The sequence below is a fragment of the Felis catus genome, chromosome X, assembly GCF_018350175.1.
Source record: "Felis catus isolate Fca126 chromosome X, F.catus_Fca126_mat1.0, whole genome shotgun sequence".
In the NCBI taxonomy this organism is placed as follows: Eukaryota; Metazoa; Chordata; class Mammalia; order Carnivora; family Felidae; genus Felis; species Felis catus.
In genome coordinates this window covers 35,831,195-35,854,572 of record NC_058386.1, presented here as the reverse complement: position 1 = coordinate 35,854,572, position 23,378 = coordinate 35,831,195, and the positions used below count along the sequence as shown (strand labels likewise).

The 23,378-nt window shown below is 38.7% G+C and overlaps 1 protein-coding gene and 1 long non-coding RNA gene across 4 annotated transcripts in view; one reads left to right on the top strand and one right to left on the bottom strand.

Moving 5' to 3' along the window:
• The window catches only part of LOC111558753, a 58,979-nt gene that overhangs the window by 1,936 nt on the left and 33,665 nt on the right, over positions 1 to 23,378 (bottom strand). The gene's annotated exons all lie outside the window — the stretch shown is intronic.
• MED14 (mediator complex subunit 14) overlaps positions 1 to 23,378 on the top strand; it is a 65,919-nt gene that overhangs the window by 14,363 nt on the left and 28,178 nt on the right. For all 3 annotated transcript variants that reach the window (XM_023249311.2, XM_023249312.2, XM_023249310.2), the window contains exons 8-15: positions 125 to 257; positions 1,488 to 1,638; positions 2,745 to 2,856; positions 8,110 to 8,235; positions 10,232 to 10,310; positions 14,574 to 14,733; positions 19,385 to 19,579; positions 20,004 to 20,138. In XM_023249311.2, coding sequence (XP_023105079.1) covers positions 125 to 257; positions 1,488 to 1,638; positions 2,745 to 2,856; positions 8,110 to 8,235; positions 10,232 to 10,310; positions 14,574 to 14,733; positions 19,385 to 19,579; positions 20,004 to 20,138 — 1,091 coding nt within the window. The remainder of the gene's footprint in view (positions 1 to 124; positions 258 to 1,487; positions 1,639 to 2,744; positions 2,857 to 8,109; positions 8,236 to 10,231; positions 10,311 to 14,573; positions 14,734 to 19,384; positions 19,580 to 20,003; positions 20,139 to 23,378) is intronic.

The window sequence follows — 23,378 nt, the reverse complement described above, 5'->3', positions numbered from 1 at the left end:
TAGAATTCCAGAAATTTCCTTCATAGCCAGCTTTTGGGGAATAGAGCTTTTGTTAAATGAAGTTTGCTTGTAGTTCACTGGCCCTTGTAGTTATTTATTAAATTTGCTTAACAAACCCCATCAGATTCATTCTGCTTGTCGCTTCAGTTAGAAGTGCTACATTCCCAAACTCTAATGTTAATCCGAGAGCGGTGGGGAGACCTTGTACAGGTGGAAAGGTACCATGCTGGCAAGTGCCTCTCCCTCTCAGTTTGGAAGTAAGTGAAATTGATTCTGGCAAGTTCATGCTGTGACTGTAAATATCCTTTATGTTTCTCTTTTTCTTTCCTATATCTGATTTACTATAGACCAATAGCTATGTACCTCTAGCAACATGATTTTATATAGTAAAGTCCCATGGTATCATATAAACCACATAAGACATCTGTAATTGACTCCTTTCTTAGAACATGGCATGTTTTAAATATGTAGACATCTGTTTGTACTAAGACTTGCTATTCTCAAAAAGTTAGATTACTGTGGCCTTATACCAGATTGCTGAAAGACCATTAAGATTGTTGGGTATGTTTTTAAAACATGTTTGCTGGGGCGCCTGGGTGGCGCAGTCGGTTAAGCGTCCGACTTCAGCCAGGTCACGATCTCGCGGTCCGTGAGTTCGAGCCCCGCGTCAGGCTCTGGGCTGATGGCTCAGAGCCTGGAGCCTGTTTCCGATTCTGTGTCTCCCTCTCTCTCTGGCCCTCCCCCATTCATGCTCTGTCTCTCTCTGTCCCAAAAATAAATAAACGTTGAAAAAAAAAAATTTAAAACATGTTTGCTTATCACAATTTTATATTTTGAACTGTGCCTCTTAATGTCTTTTTTGAGGGAGAGTTTTGGGGAAAATCAGTATTAGGCTGTTTATAATCCTCAATTCCCTGTTTGAATTTTGCTTGATTTTCATTTTCTGTAAAGGAATTAGAGATAAATAGACACCATGTAGAAGACAGATTGTTTTGTTTTCAGATTTCTTTGTGTGCATGTGTTTTTATTTTTTATTTATTAAAAAAATTTTTTAATGTTTATTTTTGAGAGCAAGAGAGACAGAGCATGAGCGGGGGAGGGGCAGAGAGAGAGAGAGGGAGACACAGATCCAAGCAGGCTCCAGGCTGTGAACTGACAGCACAGAGCCCAATGTGGGGCTCAAACTCACAAACCATGAGATCATGACCTGAGCCGAAGTCAGAAGCTTAACTGACTGAACCACCCAGCCACCCCACGTGTGTTTTGTTTTTAAATTGTGTCTGTTTTTTTTAAAAAGGATGTAAATCAAATACTGCGTTGGATTACAGAATAGCTGTCTTCTCAATATTAAATTATTCCCTCCACAAACATTGAGGGCCTATCATGTTCTAGGCTCTGGCTAAGGCATACAATAGATTGTTTCTGTTTTATTCCAAAAATTAACAGGCTGTGTTGAAAAAAATCATTAGTATTTCTTTTCTCTTTAGTCAACAGGTTCTTGGGAGAAAAACAGGGACGGCATCTGTTCACAAAGTTACAATTAAAATTGATGAAAATGATGTCTCTAAGCCTTTACAGATTTTTCATGATCCTCCTTTGCCAGCTTCTGATTCTAAGTTAGTAGAAAGAGCCATGAAGGTAAGAGATCTCAATATATTTTAATATTGGTTTGATTAAATGAATGTATATAACTTACACTTTATTCTTAAACTTTTAACACATTCTTTAAAATACATGGTGGGGCACCTGGGTGGCTCATTCAGTTAAGTGTCCTATTCTTGATCTCAGTTCGGGTCTTGATTTCAGGGTCATGAGCACAGGCCCCGTGTTGGACTCCACACCAGGCATGGAGCCTATGTAAAAAATAATAAAGGGGGCGCCTGAGTGGCTCAGTCGGTTGAGCGCCGACTTCGGCTGGGGTCATGACCTCACGGTTCGTGAGTTCGAGCCCCACATGGGGCTCTGTGCTGACAGCTGACAGCCTGGAGCCTGCTTTGGATTCTGTGTCTCCCTCTCTCTCTGCCCCTCCCCTGCTCATACTCTGTCTGTCTCTCTCAACTGTCTCTGTCTCAAAAAGAAATGAATATTAAAATAAAAAGATAAAATACCTGATTGTTCCTAAAACCCTTTATTAAACTTGTTTTATGTGAATGTTATGCTTTTGCATTTGTGGGTTTTTTTAATGTTTATTTATTTTGAGAGAGAGTACACGCATGCAAGTGGGGGAGGGGCAGAGAGAGAGGGAGAGGGGGAGGGAGGGAGGGAGGGAGGGAGAGAGAGACAGAGAGAGAGAGAGAGAATCCCAAGTGGCCTCTGCACTATCAGCGCAATCTCAGGAACCATGAGATCGTGACCTGAGCCGAAATCAAGAGTTGGATGCTTAAACGACTGAGCCACCCAGGTGCCCCACATTTGTTTTTTTAAATAACGTTATGTATAATTCGTAAGATGTTCTTTCACATTTTAAAATTTAGGTCATATCACCATTTTATTTTTAAGGTCTGACATTTAATCACTGATAACCAGTACATAACCTATCTTGATTTGTCATTGCCAAAATGTTAGCTATAGTCTTTAAGCTCCCAATACCATCTAAGTTTATCTTTTTTAAGTTTGCTTTCTTCTACTGGTTAACAGTCAGTGTGATTCTAAAAGGAACTATCTTAAGCCACAGTAATCTACTCTCAGACTTTTAAAGTGAAAATGTTTAAATTGCACATATGATTCTGTTCTTATTTATGCAGATTGATCACTTATCAATAGAAAAGCTCCTGATTGACAGCGTCCATGCACGAGCTCATCAGAAGCTCCAGGAGCTGAAGGCCATTCTGAGAGGCTTCAATGCCAACGAAAACTGTAGGTTCTTTTAAACTGGCATTTCCACCTTTCTTTTGTTTGCATTAGTATCCACTTTTATTTTATGAAACGTCTTTCTTAATTAGACTTTTTTCCTGGTTTTGTCGTGGAGTTGGGCATTTCTGCATTTTAACTTGTGATCTACCAAGCTTGTCCAAATTTTTCTCTAATGCTCTTTTTAATGATTTTGTTTGGCCTTATTTTTTAAGGGTATGCATATTGAACCTCCTTAAAACTTTTTTTCCTATTGAAATGGAAGTTATTTTAACATTTTAATATGAATCATTTCTTTTAGGTCATCTTCTAAGAATAAGGTAGCTTTGCAGATACTTATGATGTTATTTATAAAATATGTCTCTTTGAGTGAAGCAGAATTTATCCTTTGTCTTTTTAAAGATTTTTATTTAGTTGTTAATACATGAGCAGGCCTCAAATAAGAAACACATATACACTCATAGCGAAAAATCTTCTAAGTTCACTTAGTACGTTTAGAGCTTCGGGGGACAATCATTTAGAAAGTAAGTGCTTTCATTCTAGTAATAGTTTCACAGTATTATCATGAGCATACACTATCCCTACCTCAGTTTTTGGTTGTGATGACCTTATGCCCACAGTGAACAGCCTTTAATTAAGTGAAATGATGTATGTGAAGTGCCGCAAAAATGATGTCTTCAATAACTGTGGTAGCTAAAAGTACTGTGTTGCACCGTCACAGAGCCCAGCTCAATCCATTATACTTAAAAACGCAGCTTCTTCGGTACCACTTTGACGAATTAGCTAAAAATACTGCCTGAAGAGAGGACAGACAGGAAAATAAATTTGTATTCAGAATACATAGTCATTCAAAGAAAGTGAAAGAACAGAGGTGTGAAAGAGGGTCTGAGACAGACTAAAGACTAAGTGGAAACAGCTTAACTAAACAAGTGCAGGCCTTAAATACAAAGTATGCTAGACATCGGATGAATGAATGTAGTGTTTTAATCTATTTTGAGGGGGCATGTTCACTAGCCCCAACAGGGCTTAACATTAGATTTATTGAGTCTTGATGATTTTAATTTAATTATAAGGTACATGGAAGTCCTCATCCCCCTGCCCCCACTTTAATCCCTCAAGCAAAGATGTTATAAATACAGACCTAAATTTTCTGATTAGGAAGTATAATCAAAACTTTCAAAAAAAAAAAAAAAAACGAAAACTTTCATTGGGGTTAGAAAGCACACATAACCACCCTCCTGTTTTGTTCTTTTTTAGTAATAGTTTTGAGGTATAATTTGCATACAATTCACTCATTCAGTGGTTTTTTTCTTTAACATACTCAAGTTGTACAACTATCTCCACAGTCTAATTTTAGAACATTTTCATCATCCCCCAAAGAAACTCCGTATCCATTAGCAGTCACTCCCCTATTCATCCCTCCCCTCAGCTCTTGGCAACCACTAATCTACCTTCTGTCTCTATAGAATTGCCTGTTCTGGACATTTCAGATAAATGAAATCATATAATGTGTGGTCTTCTGCATATTGTTGGTAGCATAACGTTTTTGAGGTTTGTGTATATTAAAGCATGCTTTGGTACTTCGTTTTTATTGTCAAATAATCCATTGCATGGATATACCACGTTTTATGTATCCATTCGTCGTTGATGGGGTTCCTTCCACTTTTTTCCCCCCCTATGATGAATAACACTGCTATGAACGTTCTTGTTCAGGTTTTTGTGTGGACTTGTTTTCATTTCTCCTGGCCATGTACCCAGTAGTGGAAGGGCTGGGTCATATGGTAACTCTGTTTTACCTTTTTACATGTTTAACACCACCTCTTAATCTCACTACCAGTAGTGTTTGAGGGTTCCAGTTTCTTTGAATATTTACCAAGACCTGTTACTGTCCTTTTTGTTTTTAGCCGTTCTGGTGGGTGTGAACTGGTATTTCTTTGTGGTTTTGATTTGAATCTACCTAATGATTCTTAAACATCTTCTGTTGAGTAGTTTTAGCTCTTACATTTAGATTACTTTTTGAGTTAATGTTTGCATGTGGTATGAGGTGGTGGTCCAACTGCATTCTTTTGTAGGGGGATACACAGTCATTCCAGTAACATTTGGTGAAAAAATAAAGTTTTCCCATTTAGTTGTCTTGGCACCCTGTTGAAATATACCTTTCGTTTGTAAAGAACCCTATTAGGTACCAATTTTTTTTTTATTTCTGATTTTTCAAAATAGTAAAATTCTAAAATTCATTTGTTGGGATTGTAGAAAATCAGGGTTTGTGATCTTTTGATATTTTGATAAGCTCTGGTTTAATTTAGTATCATCTGTAAACAAGGTTTAGTTTGTTTTAAGTAAGTAAGAACCCAGTATGGTTGCCCAGGAGATAAATTACTTTGAAAAATAGAGTGACCAGGTGTTTACATAAGAAACGTACTTTTGTGTCTTGTTAATGTAAGTTGCAAAGATTTTTCTTTAGCACCGTTTTGTAGAGATCTCACTGGTTGGGCAGCCAGAAAGTGTGAGTTGAGTTGCATGCTCTTGAACAAGTAGCATTCTTTGGACTCCATTCTCATCTGTAACTCAAGGATGTTAGTCCAGGCCCTTCCTAGATCTCTGACTCTAGTGGGAGTGTGCTCCAGCATCGGTTTTCTAGTTCTAGGTGTCTGTGGAATTCCGGGTGTGAGAGAAGGGTGCTTTGGAGACTGTGTTTTGGAGGAGAGGTCGGTGCTTGTGTGTGGGGTTGGGCCCCTCAGACCTGCTTTAATCAGAACGGTTGTGGATATGAGGGCCATTATAGGAAAGAACCTGCTGACCCAGCATTTTATTACCTATGCTTTAGCTTGTTTTTAAAATTCATGTTCATGCATTTGTATTCTTCGTGTAGTCTTACTTGATCCCTTTTGTGATGGGAAAGCATGCTTTAGTCAAATCCTTTACTGGGACCTAGGGCTGTTCTTGGAATCCCTTTGTGCAATCACCCTTAATCACCTGGCTTTTCTTCCAGCTCCTCCCTTGAATAAGCCAAGGAAGTGAGTAGCTTGGACAATGGAGCATTTCAAGGGAGGGCTAGGGGAATGTACAGATAGCAGGTTTGGATGGTCTAGATGGCAGCATGTGGTTTCATGGGGGTGGGAATGTCTCAAGGGAGAGTAGGCAGAACTTTGGAGAGAAGGTCAAAAAAGGCAGTGCAAGGCAGTTCAGGTCACTTGCCCCAGGTGGCCTCGCTTGCAGCATTCCTGTCTCTTTGAAAGCCAGGGGAGTCTCCCTTGTGTTGTGCTCTGTCAGAGCCAGAATCAAGGTATCCAGGGCAGTTCAGAAGCTGAGAACCACACGCAGCTATTCCTACCTGGGCTTTAGTTGCTTCTCTTTAGTCTTCACACTTTACATTACTATGTATTGGTCCATTCCTCATTTTGTCCTTGGTAAATAGGGAGAAATCAAAGAGGAGATGTATATATATTTCTGTTTCAGGAAAGAGCAGTGTACCATCCTGTCATCTTGCACAACCTTTAACTCTCCCTTCTATGTTTTAAGTTTTGCCATTTTTGATACCTTCAAGCCAGTTGCCTTTAAATGCTTAGGGCCTTATATATTTTATTTTTTGCAAAGAAAAATGTGGACATTGGCAGTCATTAGAGATACATCAAAGTATATTTTATCTTTTGGACTGTGCTTTCTATATTCTTCTCTAATGCCCTGTCTTTTCAAGAATACTCAATTTTGATAATTAGATTGGAATGATCATTGTTATCCCAATTGTCAGAATTAGTTTTACACCATTACTACACTAAGAATACATTCCTTCTCCATTGGGAATTATTAACCGTCCAGATAGGTGTGGAAACCTAGCAACCCTGCTTCAGATCTGTAAGCACTATTTATTATATTAACCTGGTAAATTCAGCAAAACATCATTTGAACTAATTTGTCCTCCTGCTCTGAGTTATAAGATATTGTAAGAGGAATTTCTGTTTGTACCTATTTGTTCTTTCGTGTGTGTGTATGTATATGTGTGTGTGTGTGTGTTTTAGGTGAGAGCTCTGCTGGCCCTGTATGTTCAACAGTTCTTCACAAATGTAGTAGATGGACTGGAAAGCAGTTTGTTTTCATCTGATTAAATATGTCTCCTGCAGCTCTCTTTGCTTTATTAACTCGTTTGATAATTTCTTTGTATAGATAGCACCAGTGGTAACTCTGCCCATTTTCATTATTGTGCAGATTCCTGATGAGAGGGTTTGGCTTGTTTCTTTGATTCATGAAAGGGGTATAGAGAATGTACATTGTTGAGCACTTTGCTTTTTAAGGCACCTTTTCAAACTTGTCATTTCTTCCTCCTAAGGACCCAAGGCATGGATAGGAAGATGTTACTGTTCTTGTTTAACAAAGTAGCACAGAGAAGTCACACCTGGTGAAAGGCTGGGCCTATGTAACCACTCTCCTCACTGCCTGCCTTTTCTTCTGTGCTGTAGCATTAGAGGACCATGGTAACTAGAAGAGCATATTTCTTTAGAGCTTCTCCACCTGATCAGCACGGGGTTTGATTTCAATGAATGCTCTGCTCCTTTACTGGATTTCGTTATGCCAGCTTGTGGGATTAAGGGAAGAGTTAATTGGGCCAGGTGGAAATAGTGTGAAACTTGAGAACGAGTATATTGGCAGTCTTGGGACTTTGTGTGTAACAATTGCTTATGTTCTTATTTCATCTGTGACTTGAAAATGAGGTATAGAAGTAACGTGAAAAAAATGTTTTTCCTATATAAACAATAATGTTTAATGGTTTTCAAGTGTTTTTCTTAAACACATGGGCCCTAATTGCCAGAAAACCTCTCTTTGTGAGGAATGACATTGAAAATATTTAGGCCGTTGATGAAATTTATTCTGTTTACCAAAACATTTTCTTCCCACTATATCAAAAAGGAAGTCCTTAAAAACTAACTTATTAGTAATTACTGAGTGAAAAGTAAAACTAGAACTCGGCTCACTGATGAAGTTAATATTTTCACTAGCTATTTTAACCTTTTTTTGAAGGAATCCTGAGATTTTTTTTGCTGTAGCGGTTGAGATGGGTATGTTCGTTTCAAGTCACCCTGAGGAATACATTCTTCCTTTTGAGCTACTAATTGACATAGTAGTACCAGTCCAGTTTTGCAAAATCATGTTTTTCCTCTAATATTCAGGATTGTTTGATAGTTGGTTTGTTTCTACACACTGAGAAATGATCTTTGGAAAATATTCAGATAGAAATACACTTTTTCATTCTTAACTGTTCAGCTTCCATAGAGACTGCACTTCCAGCTCTTGTCGTTCCCATCTTGGAGCCCTGCGGTAACTCGGAGTGTCTACACATTTTTGTAGATTTGCATTCTGGAATGTTTCAATTGATGCTTTATGGACTTGGTAAGTTACCCAATGACATGGTCACTCAGTGTAAGGAAAAATATTTTGACAAAAGCAAAACAAAATTTTTCTGCCATTAGGTATTGGGAAGGGGTGGTATCAGCAGTACAGAAAGTAGATGTGGAAGGAATGACTCTGGCTGATGTCCATTCCTTGGGGCCAATTTTAACCCTGCCTGGGATTTTCTCTTTCCAGAAGTTAAATTTCCCAGTATGAAGTACATTTATGTTGTTTCTCTTATGTAGAAGTAATAATGGTGATGGCTGATGGTTTTTAGATGAACTGTTTTACCACTAATAGTCAGGTGACATGGAAATGACTACAAGGGATTCTAATGGCTAAAGAACATATACGAATGACAGTATAAACATCTAAAAGATGACTTAGGGTACAGAATCCTGAAGGAAAGGATGTTTATATTTCTGAGTTAAACACAGTCAAAATTAAAGTTTGATTTACCATGTTCTGTTACCAAGTTGGTGTTCTGAAATGATGAACTACTTGGAACGTAGTGTTTTTGTATTGCTAATGGAACAGTGTTCTTGAATATATTAGCACATTTACCATTTGAAATTAATATTAAGCTAGATTAGCGAAAATAAATGATTTTCTGCTCATATAGTTGTAAAGGTAAGTTTTTCAGGGAGCCTGGCTGGCTCAGTCAGAGGAGCATTTGACTCTTGATCTCGGGGTCATGAGTTTGAGCCCCACACATTGGGTGTAGAGATTACTAAAAAATAAATAAACTTAAGAAAAAAAAGATAGCTTTTTCTATGAACCGTTCATGGAAAACTGGCTTCATTACTTTGAATCACATCGCCTTTATGATGGCTTATTAGTGACACACTTATGAATTACCGTTTAACTGGTTTCGAACCACAAGGCAGCTGTTGTTCATTCTTCAGAATTTTTTTTACTTAACTGTTTTCTTGACTGTTTACACAGTACACACTCATAGATAAAGAAGATGACCATGTAAAACTGAGAGAAGCCAAAAAAAGTTACCTGTTGGCAGTCATTCTTGTTTTAGGGGATATATGCTTATTTTAGCTGAGGCTGCCATAACAAAGGACCACAGAGTAGGTTGTTAAAAAGAAAGAAATTTATTTTATCATAGTATTAGAGTTTGGAAGCATAAAATCCGGTTGCCGGCATGGTCAGATTATGGTGAGGGTTCTGTTCCTGGCTCATAGGCCCAGGCCTTCTCCCTGTCATCACGGCAGAAGAGGAGAGCAAGCTCTCTGGTGACTCTTCTTATAAGGGCACTAATCCCATCAAGACAGTGCCACCCTCATGACCTCATCTAAACCTGATTACCTCCCAAAGACCCCATCTCTAAATACCATCATCACATTAGGAGTGAGGGCTTCGACATACGAATTTTGGGGGGTACAATTAAACCATGGCAATGCTGCACTAATTTTCTTATACTTTTTTTCTTGAACTGAAATCATTGTATATTTTGCTTTTGTTCAAAACGTGCTATTATTAGCATTTTTTCGGTGTCATTAAAAATTCTAAGTGACATTTAGGAAGCTGAACTTCAACCAACAGCTCTTGCTTATGCCAGAAACCATTTGTGTTGAATAAATAAATATTTTAGTGGAGTTTTACAGTTTTTACATTTCTAAGGTTCTAAGTTTGGTAATACTATGAGTTAGAAATACATGCAAGTTAAAAATATTAATTAACTAGGCCTAGGGTTTGGGAATTGAAATGCAGGCAGATAATGAGTTCATGTATTTGTTACTTGTTCTTCCTGCTAATGTACATTTGCTATTAATCAGTTGTCTTAACTATAACTCTCCCTAAATGTTAAAGAGAGAAAACAAATTAGGTTAATTTATGCCTAATGATGCATTTAGTTTAGTTTTTCTCTGACTCAAAAATAACACTAATTTTTGCCTAAAACAATCATTTTCATTTAAGTTCTGGGCTACCTAAATATTTTGTGTCTCGTGTAAGCAACGAATTAATGAAGTGCTATATTCTATAGACCAGGCCACGCTGGATGACATGGAGAAGTCTGTGAACGATGATATGAAACGAATTATTCCTTGGATTCAACAACTTAAGTAAGCCTATTTATTTAGCTCAAGACTAAAAATGGAAAGTTATTTTGACACGATATATTTTCTTCTCCATCATTACTCTTGATCAGTCACTGTCCTTAATGTTTATGACATGAAACTTGAGCACCTTTTGGTACTTGGAATCGAAATTGTCTTGGAATAGGCCCAAGATGGCAATGTTTTGTATCCAGTTCCCCTGTAGGGCAAATACAGGTATGAAGGGCATGACACTCAACTTTCACTCGTCGCCATGTTTCCTCCTGGAAAAGCACTCTGCAAATCACTTACACAATGGATTTTATTGACTCTAGTGTTCTCTGCAATAGTCTTATTTGTTCTTACCCAGGATAATCTTCATGGTATGAATCTACCAGCTGACCCTTCAGAATAGTTGTTTCTGCTTCTCTAATACTGTCATTCAATATTGTCTCAAAGTCCTTTGAATGCTTCATACTGTCAAACTAAATAAAATTGAAAATGGAGCTAAAGACAATTCTGTGAGGTTTCATTGCCACCCTGGTACACAGAGGTGCCATTATGGCAACTCTAACAAACTCGCTTTTAAAATTAATAAAATTCCAAGGGATAAAAATAAATTGCGGAGGTCAAAACCCAAACTGTCAAATGGAGAAGGGGAGAGGGCTAGAGTGTTCTTTGTGATCTAGCCTACCCCTTCTCCTTTTGCTAGTTTGAGTTGTATAAATATTTGAACGCTTCACTATAATCAAGTAGTGTTTTCATTAACAAGATGTGATTTTTAATGCCAACCAGATTGGTGATATTATATGAGCCTCCTTTTGAATAGCTGTTTAGTTTAACTGTGTATGAAAAGTGATACTCCTTACTCTGAGTAAGGAATACTCTAATAACAAATTCTAAAATTTTTAGCGCTTTGGCATTTTTTGGTGCATTGTTGTGCATTCTGGCTAAACAAATAAGGTTCAAATACTTAAATGCTCAATAATTCACAGCTTGCATAACTTGAGGTGGTTTACCTGGCAGTTCCAGCGAGAGGAGATATAACCTAAAACCAGAAGGCCAAGTCCCCAAAGCCTTAAACTTATCAAATGTGTCTCTGTACTTAAACACATAATTTATAAGAAAGGTCCCCTGGTTATCACTTGTAATCATGCTTCTCAAATGATCTTTGGTGAATGACCAGCTTATTGCTAATCTGTTAATCTGTCATGGGACATTAATTTTTTGAAATAACTTTATTGAGGTATAATTTACATACCGTAAAATTCACCCATTTTAAGTGTATAATTCAATGACTTGCAGTAAATTTACTGAGTTTAACCATAATCACAATCCATTTTTAGAACATTTGGAACATTTTCACCACCTCAAGCAGGTGTTCATTTACAGGTAAACCTCATTCCCAACTTCAACCCCTGGCAACTATGAATCTACTTTCTGCTTTTATAGATTTTTTTTGTGTGTGTGGACATTTTGTAGAAAGGGAATCATAAAGTATGTGGTCTTTTGTGACTGGCTTCTTTCACTTAGCATAATGTTTTGAGGTTCATCCATGTTGTGGCAGTTATCGATGCTTAATTCCTTTTTGTGGCTGAATAATATTCTGTTATATGGATATATACCACATTGTTTATCCATTCCTAAATTGATGGGCATGTGGGTTGTTTCACTTTTTGCCTGTTATGAGTAATGCTGCTGTGAATAGTCATGTCTAAGTCTGTATGCGAACTTAACATTTTCATTCCACTAAGAGTAGAATTGCTGGGTCATACAGTAAATTTATGTTTAGCTTATTAAAGAAACTGCCAAACTAGTTTCCAGAGTAGCTATGCCATTTTAAAATCACATCAGCAATATTTGAGGGTTTCCATTTCCCTGAGTCCTTGCCGAAGCTTGTTACCGTTTTTGACTATAGCCATCCTGGTAAGTGTGATGAGGTATTGCATTGTGGTTTTAGTTTACAGTTTTCTAATGACAAATGATTCTGAGCATCTGTTCATGTGATCACCTTTCTTGTCATATGCAATGAAAACAAATTGTAGAAAAAGGAAATGAAAAAACATGTATAAAATATAAGCCCCAGGGCGCCTGGGTGGCTCAGTAGGTTGAGCATCTGATTCTTGATTTTGGCTCAGGTCATGATCTCAACGGTTTGTGGGATCAAGCCTGCACTGACACCACGGAGCCTGCTTGGGATTCCCTTTCTCCCTCTCTTTCTGCCCCTCCCCTGCTTGCTGTCTCTGTCTCTCTCTCAAAATAAATAAACAAACTTAAAAAATAAAAGCCCCAATTTTTTTACTGTAAGGATCAACAGACAGAATTGCATCTCAACAAATACAATCAGAACAAACAGTATAAAAATGAAAAAAATCTCTACACGTTTTTCATTGGAAGTGTACACAGGCAGTTAATGTGGAACATTCACTCTTACGCTCAGATTTTTTTGTCCCATGAAATCGTAATAAGACAAAAGGTTGAGTAAAATGGCCATTCGTGTGTGCTTTGAAAAGAGTATGTTGTGTTTACAATTCGTATGAATACATGTTTATATATATTTAGAATTTACATTGTGTTTAGAATTTTTAAGGTGACAGATGAGCTTGTTTCTTGCTTGTTGTAACTTATCTAGGTTGGATTGATGATGATGCTCATCACAGGAGATAATGTGTATCTTTTTCTGTTTTTCTTTTAAAAACATACATAATAGGGATACCAGTCTCACAGTCTCACTTGTTGATGGGACTGGAAGTAGAGATTTGAAAGCAGTTTTAGCAAGTTCAGAATATTCATTTTTAACTTCTACCTTAAAATGAAGCAAGTATGGTTGTATTTTCAAAATTTTTCTTCATTTCTTCATTTGTGGCCAGTTCTAGCAATTGATTCTGTGATGTTGCAGTTAAATTTGTTTTTTCAGTGGGGAAAAAAACAGGTTTCTAGACCTTCTACATTTTTGGGTAATAGTCGACAAACTAGCCTTCAAACGTGTTATGTTAGGTTTTACTGCATGTGACTAGCACAGGGTCGGTGCCACACGCAGCTCACCACACCAGTGCAGCAGCACCCGGACGGGTCTGTACCCTGTTCAACAAGGTGAGCCTACTGATCGTGAGCTGGGATGTTGTGATAATTGTTACATTGCTGTAAAAAGTTTCTAAATTCGTATTCTTATTTTCTGTAGTTACTTCATTGTGAATCAGTGAAAGTTTGTGAACCAGTCATTTTACCTCTTTTTCTCGTATCTTATATACACACATACACACACAGTGTCTAGCCTCAAGGACAGCTAATGAAATAAGTGAGAGGAATATTATAAAAAGCTTCAAACTGAAATCTGGTGGCTGAACTGAGAGAGAGGAGGGAAAGAAGGTAATTAATACCTTCCTGGCACCCGCTCTATATACCCATCACTTTACACATACACAGTATAACAACTAGGACTGTATATCTCCAGTGATACTAAAAAAAGTAGGCACCTTTGAGGCACCTGGGTGGCTCAGTCGGTTCAGGTCATGTCATCACGGTTCGTGGGATCAAGTCCCGCCTTGAGCTCTGTGCTGACGGCTCAGAGCCTGGATCTTGCTTCAGATTTTGTGTCTCTGTCTCTGTCTGCCGGTACCCAGCTTGCACACGTGCACACGCTCTCTCAAAAATAAACATTGAAAAAAATTTTTTAAGAAAAATTAGGCACCTTTATACCTATTTATTATTTTCTCTTTGTTTTATAAACACTAAAGGCATTTTATGAAAGATGTTGAGGTTAGTTATTGCTGTCTTAATAAACCCTAGGAAATCTGTCCTCCTCTGTAATAAACTTCTACAGTGTCCCAGCCTTAATACTAGTTAATTCTTCCTTATAACTAATCAAAATCATTCACATTGCAGTTTCAATTCCTTAAACTAGAGCTAGAACTAACAGGGGCGCTTGAGTGACTCAGTCAGTTGAGCATCTGATTCTTGATTTTGGTTCTGGTCATGATCCCAGAGTCGTGGGATCAAGCCCTGCATCGGGCTCTGTGGTGAGTGTGAAGCCTACCTGAGATTCTCTTTCTCTCCCTCTGCCCCTGTCCCCCACTGTCACTCTGTCTCTAAAAACAAAGAAAAAGAACTAGAACTAACAGACCAATGTAAAACTGGAGAAATGATTCATCGGTATGGTTATGTGTCTTTTTACTAGCAGTTAAGTTTCAGATTGTTATTTTTTAGTGGTCTTCAGTAATCAATTTACAAATCAGTTGCACACAGAAGAATCTATGATTTTGTGACGTAAATTATTTTCTTTCAATTAAGGTTTTGGCTTGGACAACAGCGTTGCAAACAATCTATAAAACATTTGCCTACATTAACCAGTGAAACATTGCAGCTGTCCAATTACTCAACCCATCCTATTGGAAACCTTTCTAAGAATAAGCTGTTCATTAAACTTACCCGTCTTCCACAGTACTACATTGTAAGTATGAAAAGGGGTGATTTGGGTGATCGAATTCAGTTCATTCTCTTAGTATCTCAAATGATTTATTGCTTAACTTAATTTACAAATATATTTTATTGGATATTTAAGTTTAGTGATTTTCAACCTAGGAAGTAGGGATAGGGGAGAGAGGAAAATCATGTGTGTAAGAAATGGTACGATGATCAGGCAGGGTTGGGAAATACAGGTGTGCCTCTATCCCTCACTCTTGGATCTTTCCTGTAGTGAGGCCTAGTTTCTGCTTTGGATGAAGCATCTCTATATAAGAAGAATTTTGAAAGCAACTACTGTGAATGTTTGGAGATCTTTTGGTGTCAGAGAAACTTGATTGGTTTTAATCAAATGTTAACTTGCATAATGCAGCTTTTTAAAATATGGGCTGGCTGAAGTGAAGTAGCTTTATATTCTCATCCTTTTGATGTATGTACCTTTCAGGGCATGGTAAGATCCTTTCTCGTTCTTTTTTCACTCTTTCTGTGTGTCTTCTAGTTTCTTTGAGATCTTTGAATTGGTTAAAATTTGCAAGAATTTGAAATATGAACTCACCCTAAATATATTTCCCTGCTTATAGAAATTTCTGTTTATACCGAGTAGATATTTTTGGCAAAGAATATAAGATGTTTGAAAAACTTAATTCAAGATTGTTGGTTGAAGGCAATAGGATTGAATTTTATTTTATTTTTTTGATGTTTATATTTGAGAGAGAAAGACACAGTGAGTGGGGGAGGGGCAGACAGAGAGGGAGGAAGAGGAAGAGAGAGATGGAGACACAGAATCCAAAGCAGGCTCCAGGCTCTGAACTGTCCGCACAGAGCCTGACGTAGGGCTTGAGTCCACGAGCCAGGAGACCATGACCTGAGCCAAAGTCAGACACTTAACCGACTGAGCCACCCTGGCGCCCGTAGGAGTGAGTTTTTTAAGGTCTTGAGCTGTACTTTTTTTTTTTTTTTTCAACGTTTATTTATTTTTGGGACAGAGAGACAGAGCATGAACGGGGGAGGGGCAGAGAGAGAGGGAGACACAGAATCGGAAACAGGCTCCAGGCTCTGAGCCATCAGCCCAGAGCCCGACGCGGGGCTCGAACTCACGGACCGCGAGATCGTGACCTGGCTGAAGTCGGACGCTTAACCGACTGCGCCACCCAGGCGTCCCTTGAGCTGTACTTTTAAAAGATATTATCTTAAGGCGCATCTGGGGTGGCTCAGTCAGTTAAGTGTCCGACTTCAGCTCAGGTCATGATCTCATGGTTTGTGAGTTTGAGCCCTGCGTCAGGCTCTCTCTCTTCCTCTCCCCTGCTCTTTCTCTGCTCCTCCCCTGCTTGTGCTCTGTCTCTCTCAAAAATAAATAAACATAAAAAAATTAAACAAATAAGTAAAATTTAAAAAAAGATAGTATCTTTAAAAAAAAGTGCCATGTGTACCCTGACATATCTTAAGTTAGTGTTATTTATGTAGAGCAGAGCAGTAAGTCTGTCAGTGATGTGAATTTCACTTTTTTCTGAATTTAAAACCCCAGCTGTAGAACTAGATTTGATACATGACAAAGGATTGTTGTTTCCGCTCTTGGTGAGCTGCCTAGTCTACATATAAAATGATATTCAGAATATATGCATAATAATCAAACCCATGAACACACAAAGATCCTTATACACAGCCACGGACAAAATGGTTTTAGTATTTCTGATCTTATTTAGTATCACCAGAAGCCAAATGTTAGTTTCAGTGACTAACAACTTATTGAAAAGCAGGAAGTTGTTTCACATGGTTTAGACCAAAACTGAATGTACATTCTCTTCATCCTTCTTATTTCTCACGTAGGGGTGATACATTCATAGAAATGGAAATGACCACGGACATTAAGAAGTACAGAGGAAAGTCTTGCTACCTTTAAATATTTTTTTTAATGTTTATTTTTGAGAGAGAGAGAGAGAGAGAGGGACAGAATGTGAGCGGGGGGCGGGGGGGGGGCGGGCAGAGAGAGAGGGAGACACAGAATCTGAAGCAGGCTCCAGGCTCCGAGCTGTCAGCACAGAGCCCCATGCGGGGCTCGAACTCATGAACCGTGAGATCATGACCTGAGCCGAAGTCAGATGCTTAACCGACTGAGCCACCCAGGCGCCCCAAGGCTTGCTACCTTTAAATGTCTTTCTGTCATTTTACTTTTGTCAGCTTTATTAAGATGTAATTTACATACAGGAAAAATTTAGACTTTTTGTGTTTGAGTTGGAATAAATGCATACACTGTTGTAATCCCCATCTCAGCAAAACACAGATCCATTACCCCCAAAATGCCCTAGTGCTGCATCTCTATAATTAAACCCTCCTCCCACTTTCAGCTGGTGACCACTGACCTGTTTTCTTTTTTTTTTTTTAATTTTTTTAAATATTTATTTTTGAGACAGAGAGCATGAACAGTGGAGGGTCAGAGAAAGAGGGAGACACAGCATCTGAAACAGGCTCCAGGCTCCGAGCTGTCAGCACAGAGCCCGACGCGGGGCTCAAACCCACAGACTGCAAGATCGTGACCTGAGCCGAAGTTGGACGCTTAACCGACTGAACCACCCAGGCGCCCCCTGTTTTCTGTCTTTATGGGTTTGCCCATCAATCTAGTTTCTTTCACTCAGCATAATGCCTTTAATTTCCACCCATACTGTGGTGGTGTTATAGTTTGTTCCTTTAATTGGGGTGCCTGGGTGGCTCAGTTGGTTAAGCATCCAACTCTTGGTTTCAGCTCAGGTCATCATCTCGCAGTTCATGACTTTGAACCCCGTGTCGGGCTCTGCACTGACAGCGTGGAGCCTGCTTGGGATTCTCTCTCCTCCTTCTGTCTGTCTCTCTCTCAAAATAAATAAGTAAACTTTAAAAAATAAAAACAAATATTCCTTTAATTGGAGTAGTATTCCATGGTATGGATGGTTTGTTTAATTGGGGCAATTATAAAGCTGCTATATAGGTTTGTATATAGGTTTCTTTGTGATCTTAAGTTTTCACTTCTTTTGGATAAATTAACTAGTGGGATTGGTGGGTTAAGTTATATGATCAGTGTATGTTCAGCTTTATAAAAAACTGCCAAACTGTTTTTGCAAATTGCCGGGCCATTTTGCATATCTGTTGGCAATACAAGAGAGTTCTAGATGCTCTGCATTCTTGCCAGCCCTTGGCTAAAAAAAATTTTAGCCATTCTGATAGATGTGTAGTGGTATTTTATTGTCATCTTAATTTATGTTGTCCTGATGACTGATGATATCAAATATCTTTTCATGTGTTTTATTTGCCATCCCTTTATCTTCTTTGGTGAAGCATCCATTTTACTTTTAATTCTTCTATTTCCTCAGATTCATTAGTGTGATATTAGGTGTTAGCCTAAGAATTTCCTGAAGAGAGTGTGTGGGGAGGCAGGGGGAGAGGCAGAGAAGGGAGGTGAGAAGAGAGACAGGCAAGTATGTGTTGGTCAGAGCAATGGTCCAATGGCATTTCTTTCTCTCCCTAAAGTATTTAGGGGACTTTTCTTAAATTTTAGGTAGACATTGAAAATAGTAAGCTGGGATAGTGGTTAAGAGCAAGGTCTCTGGAGCCAAACTGGCATCAGAACATGAGTCCATCACTTCTCAGCTCTGAGACCTTGGGCAAGTAACCAAACTATTTTGCACCTCAGTTTTTCCATCAGAAAAATGAAGATAATAATCCCTTCTCTACAGAGTTATTAGGAAGATTGAATGTGTTAACATTTGTCCAATATCAGGACAGTACCTGGCATATAGTAAGCTTTATATCAGTGTTGACTTTTTTTTTAATGTTTGTTTATTTTTGAGAGAGAGAGACACAGTGTGAGCAGGAGAGGTGCAAAGAGAGGGGGAGTCACAGAATCTGAAGCAGGCTCCAGGCTCTGAGCTGTCAGCACAGAGCCCCATGCAGGGCTCAGACTCACAGACCATGAGATCATGACCTGAGCCGAAGTCATACGCTTAACCCACTGAGCCACCCAGGCGCCCCTCCATGTTGACTATTGGTGGTGGTGGTGGTCTTTATCCTCACTGTGACCTATTTTTTAGTTGAAAATCAGGGTTTATTTTTATATGCTTCCAGTTGTAAGAGTTAGTTGTCATTTTTCTCTGCTATAACAGTGGAATTCTTAAGATGTTTTGATGGTTAAGGGCAACGGGGCAATTTAAAATAGATACCATGCTAGGGCCACCTGGATTGCTTAGTTTGTGAAGTGCCCAGCTATGCACTTCGGTTCAGGTCATGAACTCACGGTTCTTGGGATCCAGCCCCACATGCTGTAGGCACAGAGCCTGCTTGGGATTCTCTCTCTCCCTCTCTCTCTGCCCCTCCCCCGCTCTTGTTCTCTCTCAAGCTTTAAAAAATCAATCAATAGATCCCATCCTAGAAAATCTAGCATACCTGCTAGACTTAAGCATACAGTGTTTCTGCTCTATTTTTTTTAGAAAACAAAGTATATATATTTAGCAGGAATCCCTTTTTTGTTGAGTATCCTGATTGATTTGTCCTTGTTTAAAGAAGAAAAACCATCTATGTTAGATTCACAGTTCTGAGCCCTACTTGCTGTAAGGTGGCAAATCTACCACACTTAATTCTCTGAGTCTCATTTCTGATTTGGGCCTTTTTAGGTTGTGGAGATGTTGGAGGTCCCCAATAAGCCCACACAGCTGTCATACAAGTACTACTTCATGTCTGTGAACGCTGCGGAGCGTGAGGATGCCCCTGTGATGGCGCTCTTGCTGCAGCAGTTCAAGGAAAACGTCCAGGAGCTGGTTTTTCGCACAAAATCTGGGAAACCACCTAAAACCGGCACCAAGCGCAAGGTATGATCACATACAGAAATGAGCACAGAATTTGTGTGTTTTAACTTCGTTGCATTCTTCAACCATTTTTAATATGGGAGATAACTAGATAGGGTTTCAAAAATAAGAATTAGATACGGTTTTTAAGAGATTGGGTGGCAATAAGGCTTAAATAACAATTGTCTATGTTTTCTTGAAAATGCCTGTCTTTTAATTAATAATTAATTATACACCATTTCCACCAGAAAGTTTGCTAAATACACAGTAGTTACTTAAATTTCCAGTATTTACATCAAAATATTTGCTCAGTAAATATTTGTTGAATGAATAACATTTGTTGATTAATCTTGAGCTATAGTCATTTTAACTGTCTTAACTAATTGCATCACCTGTATTTTTTTTTTTTTTTTTTTTTGCCTACTTGTGTTCTTCACTTAAATTCTAGCTGTCTGATGATCTGTGTCCAGTAGAACCTAAGAAAACCAAACGATCAGGAGAAATGTGTGCCTTCAATAAAGTTCTAGCTCACTTTGTTGCCATGTGTGATACAAATATGCCATTCGTAGGACTTCGGTTGGAGGTAATTTTTTGGAACAATTTTGAGTATATGAAAGACTAATTTCTAAAATGCCTTGCTTACAGCTATGTGGATTCCATTAAGAAAACCAGAATAGCTGTGATCTTGTTCATTTGGGGAGGGATGGGGTTGAAATCATAGCATCTCATGGTGTACCTGTAAAACACATTATTTCGTCTTTCTGATTCCAAATTGTGGGCATTCTGTTCTTTATGGAAATGGAAAGTAAATTCTTCCAAGTTAAAAAAAAAAAAAGACATCTTTTGAAAATTAACATCTTAACTTGTATACCTCTTAGTAGGAGCATTATCTCTTTGTGGTAGTTAGTTGATGATGGGGTGCTTATTTTTGAGTTGGTGAAGCCATACATACTGCTTACACACTAATAAACCTGGGTTCCTTTCGAAAAGCAGACCTGAAAGACTATTAAACCCAATTTTTACTCTGTCACATGGAGTAAGGAATAGACCTACATATAATTAGTGTCTTTCAAGAATATGCAGTTGTGATATCCAGCATGATCCCCAAACATGAGAGGAAAGGGAGGTAACAGAACCTGCATTTTTACATTTCCAAGAAAGGCTTTGGCCAAGGATTGGCATCCCTTTAAGGGGATACACCACGACGTTAATGATTTCGCTCTATTTTAAAGTTTTACTTTTTGTAAGACTCCTTCCCTCTGTAAATTACTATGAATGAAGTGGAGACTTCTACCACAATTAAAACTAAAAAATTTTTTAAAAGAAAAAAAAACATGTTTATGAGTGAAACAACTGAGGATATAAAAAGTAGAAGAAGAAGAAGAGACCTGACAATGTGGAAGTGAATTATTTCAGTTAAACTGACGATGGTAATCTTGGGAAGACTTGTTGAACACTTTCATGCTTTAGAGCAGGAATTGCCAAACTTTTTTCTTTAAAAATGTTATTTAAATCCGGCTTAGTTAACATATAGTGTAATAATGATTTCAGGAGTAGAATATAGTGATTCATCTCTTACATATGACACCCAGTGCTCATCCCAACAAGTGGCCTCCTTAGTACCCATCACCCATTTAGCCCGTCCCCTCACTCACCTCCCCTCCATCAGTCCTCAGTTCTCTATATTTAAGAATCTCTTATGGTTTGCCTCCCTCTCTCTTTTTATCTTATTTTTCCTTCTCTTCCCCTATGTTCATCTGTTGTGTTTCTTAAATTCCACATGTGAGTGAAATGATATTTATCTTTCTCTAATTTCGCTCAGCATAATACACTCTAGTTCTGTCCACGTTGTTGCAAATTCACCAAACTTTTTGTATAAAGGGCCAGATAGTAAGTATTTTAGGTGTTGGGGGGTCCATGGTCTCTTATAGCCACTCAGATCTGCTGTTGTAGTGTGACTCAGCCATAGTTGATGTTTAAACAGATGAGTGTGGCTATGTTTCAGTAAAACTTTATTTACAAAAACAGGCAGTGGACTAGATTTGACCCATGAGCTGTTGTATGCTGACCCCTGCTTTATTGAGCTTTAGGATCTGAAGGCAGAGGGTAAGGTGTAAAACTATAAAGAGCAGGAATAGCCCAGAGAAATCGAGGCCCAGAAACAGTTACCTAAAATAGATGCTCACGTCCTTGATGTCCTAGCTCCTAGAACTGTGAGCTTGATAAATGTCTTGTCTGGGTACTAGCCATAGCTCCTAAACTGTACAGACAGGGTCCATGCTTCCCATCTACTTGACTGTGTTCTTGGACTTCTTTATTGTGCTGTGCCCTGTGGATTGATTACACGAATGTCATCCACGTACTACCTTTATCATGGGAAGGGAGGCTACGTGGTACCCAGGGGCAATGTGATGTCTGTCTCCCTGCTTGCTCTCCTCCCTCCCCACCTACAGGCTCATAATTGCAAGAAATTGTGCCTTTGTAATACCCACAAAGACTACCACCTATAGACATATGTCCTCTCTGTCCCCCTTCTCTGTGTGCCTATACCTGTTGCACATATAGGACATGTAAGAACATTCTGTAGTACTTTGTCAAACTCAGTCAAACTCTTAAACAGTCTACTTTTTCTTTTCTCAATAAAAAAGCCATGTTGAAGACAAAAGACAAGCACATTTTCTGCTTAATTTCTACTGAGATGTGAATAAATCTCATGTTACAAGGGATGTTTATATCACTGATCCATAGGATAGAGACCATGTTTTTGAGTCTTCCCACACGTTGCTTCCGTTTGAACCTGAACTCCTGTGGCCTATTTGGTCAGCAGCTATTTTTCTTAAACATGTGCCCTTTCCAGGCCCAAAGCAGGGCTCAGTCAAATACTTAGAGCTGTTTTAAATCCTTTCTGGAACAAGGTGGGTATAAATAAATAGCCTGCCATAGAAGACCCAGGAATATGAGCCAAAGGCAGTCTTCTCTTTGGTAGATCAGATGACTTTTTGGCATACCTACATAACCTGCAGTTCCACTCACGGGGCCTCAGGCACTGTCCCTGCATTGGTCTTTTCAACTCACTTTCCAAATCTTCCAGTTGAGAAAGATATATCATTGGGGGGCGCCTGGGTGGCGCAGTCGGTTAAGCGTCCGACTTCAGCCAGGTCACGATCTCGGTCTGTGAGTTCGAGCCCCGCGTCAGGCTCCGGGCTGATGGCTCGGAGCCTGGAGCCTGTTTCCGATTCTGTGTCTCCCTCTCTCTCTGCCCCTCCCCCGTTCATGCTCTGTCTCTCTCTGTCCCAAAAATAAATAAAAACGTTGAAAAAAAAATTTAAAAAAAAAAAAAAAAGATATATCATTGGATAACTGCATAAATTGGAAATCTTTTTTTTCTTGGGTTTCACCCAGGAAATGGTTTAATTGTTAAAAATGTATTCCAGGTAAGTTACAAACTACAAACTATTGTTTGTGATTAAAAGTGAGATGTGACTAGGCCTTAGACCTAGTGTTTTGAACACTATGTTTTGACCAAACATAATTGAATTACACAAGAAAACCAGTCTTATTTTGCAGTTGCCTCATTTGGAACCATCAGGATTGATTCTGGATTACTTTTGGCTCGCTGCCAAAGTAGATCAATCTCCAGAATTCTGAAGATTTGCCACCTGGAGGTGTTTTTTTTTTTTTTTTAACTAGAAGCTCTGGGTCACCTTTGAGTTTCACTGGACTTGACATAGTTGCCCAGGAAATCAAATGATGGAGGACAGTGTGCATGCCTAATACGTTGTAACTTTGGAACAGAGTAGTTCTAGAAGAGGTGCCATGAGAG